Source organism: Cryphonectria parasitica, assembly GCF_011745365.1.
Source record: "Cryphonectria parasitica EP155 unplaced genomic scaffold M406scaffold_1, whole genome shotgun sequence".
Taxonomy (NCBI): domain Eukaryota; kingdom Fungi; phylum Ascomycota; class Sordariomycetes; order Diaporthales; family Cryphonectriaceae; genus Cryphonectria; species Cryphonectria parasitica.
Genome location: NW_024468909.1, coordinates 1,502,797 through 1,505,831, shown reverse-complemented (window position 1 = coordinate 1,505,831; position 3,035 = coordinate 1,502,797). Strand labels below are relative to the sequence as shown.

At 54.9% G+C, this 3,035-nt stretch overlaps 1 protein-coding gene across 1 annotated transcript; it reads right to left on the bottom strand.

Moving 5' to 3' along the window:
- Nucleotides 1-209: 209 nt before the first annotated feature.
- Nucleotides 210-2,256, bottom strand: M406DRAFT_247517 (uncharacterized protein; the record flags this gene model as incomplete). Its single annotated transcript, XM_040916469.1, has 2 exons — nt 210-551; nt 613-2,256. Coding segments are annotated over 2 exons (1,986 nt in total), but the record flags the coding sequence as incomplete, so codon positions are not given.
- Nucleotides 2,257-3,035: the final 779 nt, after the last annotated feature.

Below are 3,035 nucleotides of genomic sequence, written 5' to 3'. Positions count from 1 at the left end.
AGACAAGTTTCTCAGTCCAACGAGCCCCATGCTGTTGTTCGTTCTATGGTATCCTTTTGAAAACCCGTGAAGGCCCTCCCGTTGTTGCCGTGACGTTACGTGCGTGAAGTAGTAGAGGAAAAATCGAAGCGTTGACTGGTGGGAAGAAAATGGAGACGTGTGTATGAAGTTCGGCCTGCGGAACTTGGTATGAGGAAAAGATATGGTCTTTAGATCATGTTGGAGAAACCGTCCATCATGCCGGCGTCCCCGTGCTGTACATGGGCCGGGTGAGGCACCATGGACTGTTGGTAGTGATGTTGAGGAGGCTCCAGATGCTGCCGAGGGTGAGAAGTGGGCTGGGTGTGCGCCAGTGTGGGCGTGGTGGAGGCGTTGGTCGCCGACGAGGGAGTGACAGGCGTCATAGGGTTCTGAGGAGGTTGTTGTGACGGTGGCGGTGGTTGCTGGCCGGGCTCCACCTTAGGCCTCGCTGTGGTTGCTGCCGCCAACCGCTGATGGCTGTTCTCCCTCCTGCGCTTGGGTGCGTCCTTGATCTTTGGGTGAGTGTGGCACTACATCAGACTGAGTTAGCTGCCGTCTGACAACGAGCCAAGAAGAACAACATCACTTTACCTTGTAAGCATGTCGGAACCAGGTCGTGCCCTTTTTCTTTGAGCTGACCAGGGCGATCCAATCATTGCAGCTTCCACAGAGCCCTTCCCACACATCCGGGTTCCCATCCATGCGTCGTGTCTCCTGTGGCTCCTGGAACGGCTGGCCTGTGGCGGCGCTGATGCCATGGGTGAAGCTCTTGTCGTACCAGAAGGCCGAGTTCTTCAGCACCAGCCAGCGCCCCGGCTTGCAAATGCCACACCACCCCTCGCGCTTATTTCCGTGCCCGCGCACCCACTTCGGTGTGTACAGATCACCGTCGAACCGCAGTTCCTGCTCATGAGGCACCATATCTGGATCCGAGGGGTTCATATCCTCGGGAGGGGGTGGGATCTGTTCTTCGTGGAGTGAAGCATACAGGTCTGGCGGGTCCGACAGATCGGTGTAGTGGCCGTGTAGCGAGTGGGGATCGGCATTGCTCTGGAGCATGCGGAACAGTCCATGAGAAAGCAGTGGTGGTGGGGTCTCGAAGTGGTGATGATGATGGTCGTGTTGTTGGAAGCCTTGCGACGGTAGCTGCGAGGGCAGCAGCATGCTGTTGCGCTGGAAGGCAGCAGGATGAGCATGTCCCATGAAGAATTGTTGCTGTTGCTGGGTTGCCTGCAGGTTGCCAAAGTTCAGCGGCATCTGCCCATTCTGGATGGTAGGCGAGGAATGCCTGGATGGCATGCGTGGCCCGTAAGCCTCAGGTGTGTGTTGGTAGACAAAGGGCGAGGGTCGTCGGTTCGTTGAAGACATGGTCCCATAAGATCCAGTGGACCAGCGCTTGTTCCTCCCGCCTTCCACACTATAAGGTGCAGATCGCATACCTGGCCGTGGCGATGGCGACGCACGCCCCCTGCTGTGTGTCCTCACGAGCTCCGAACGGCTCTGTGGTGTCATTCGCGGCGAAGCAACTGGCGATAGCTGCGTTGAGGACATCAGAGAGTTCCTGTTCGAGGGCGGAGGGTAGTCCGAGGTGAACGAGTGGGCGTCGGAAAGAGCTGCTGAGAAGTCCTCGTAAGATGTCATGTCTGAGAGCCCACCAGAGGTGGACATGGTGAACGACGAGCCTGACATACGTCGAGGATTCACTCCATTCTCGAGGCTCAAGGATTCACCTTCGACAGGGTGTCCAGAGTAACGCAGATCGAGAATGGGTATGGCTTCGTCAGTTGTGTAAGCCTGCCCAATGGCCATCTCGGCGTCAATCCCATGCATCTCCAGGCTGTCCTCGATGGGCTTCTGCATCCATTGGCCTGTAAAATAACACAATTCGTTAGCCTTTTTGAGGCCCACCGTCAGCGTCAAGAGAGGGGAGAACGCACCGTTCTCCATGCTTGTTGGAGGATAAAACTCTTGGTGAACAGAGATGGGTCTGGACGACACGGTATCACTTGGTGTCTGCTGCTGTTGGTGTTGCAATGGCAGGGTCGAGGAGTCCCAGGCTGGCAGTGCATCGTAGCCCTCTTCCATGCAGTACGAGAAGCCTTCATGGATGGTTGCAGGGCGCGGTCGCATGCCCGCTGAGATTGGTGTCGTCCACATTGCCTGCGCGGGCGCTCCCATGCCCTCAGTCTTGGTTGGAACCTCGTTTCCATTCATGTTGACCAAATGAGCAGGCTGTCCAGTATTAGAAGGCGTATCACGTCGATAATGATTGTTCAGATGGTAGGCGAATGGCGGTGATTGAATTTGGTGGCTCCTGTATATAAAAGAAAGTCGTGTAAGCTGAGACCGAGGATGGATCCTGCGACTTCTGGTAGGGCGCGACCTACAGTTGGGCCTGGCTTGTATCCATTGCGGGAAAAGAAATCCTCTTGCATATAAGAGAATCCAGCTTTTAAGATGTCAATTGGAGACGAAGGGATGAGAAAAAATAATAATAATGAATGAAAGGAGAGTCTGGAAGCTTGAAAGGAGAAAAAGACCATGGTACGTTAGCATGAGTTCACAGATGGAAGTACTCTCACCATGGGGCGAGCGGAGCAGGTTTTTGCTAAAGGGGATTCCACAGTGCCAACGTGTTGGGGAGCAAATCGTGGTACACCCTCAGGCGATCTTGTAACTTACTTGGATATAGAAAGCGAGGCGGAACCAAGGACAGGGTCGGAGGAGTAGTGAATACCAGTCAGTGTCGATGAAAAGAGGGGATGCTGGAGCGGCCTGCCCAAGCTTTTTAGGAATAATATGGGGGACGGTTCTGCTGAGATCAAGACCGTGTAGATCCCAAGGGTCGGGGGGGTCGGTGGGGTTCTCGAGTTAAGTAGACTCTTCCTGTGTGTGGGACGGCGTAGACGGATAATCGACACACTCGTCTCGGAGTAAAAAGTGACGATGTTCTCTTTTTTGGTCAGTTCTTGCTGTTGGGGGGGGGGGTGGGGAGAAGAACCCGTGTTGGTCGA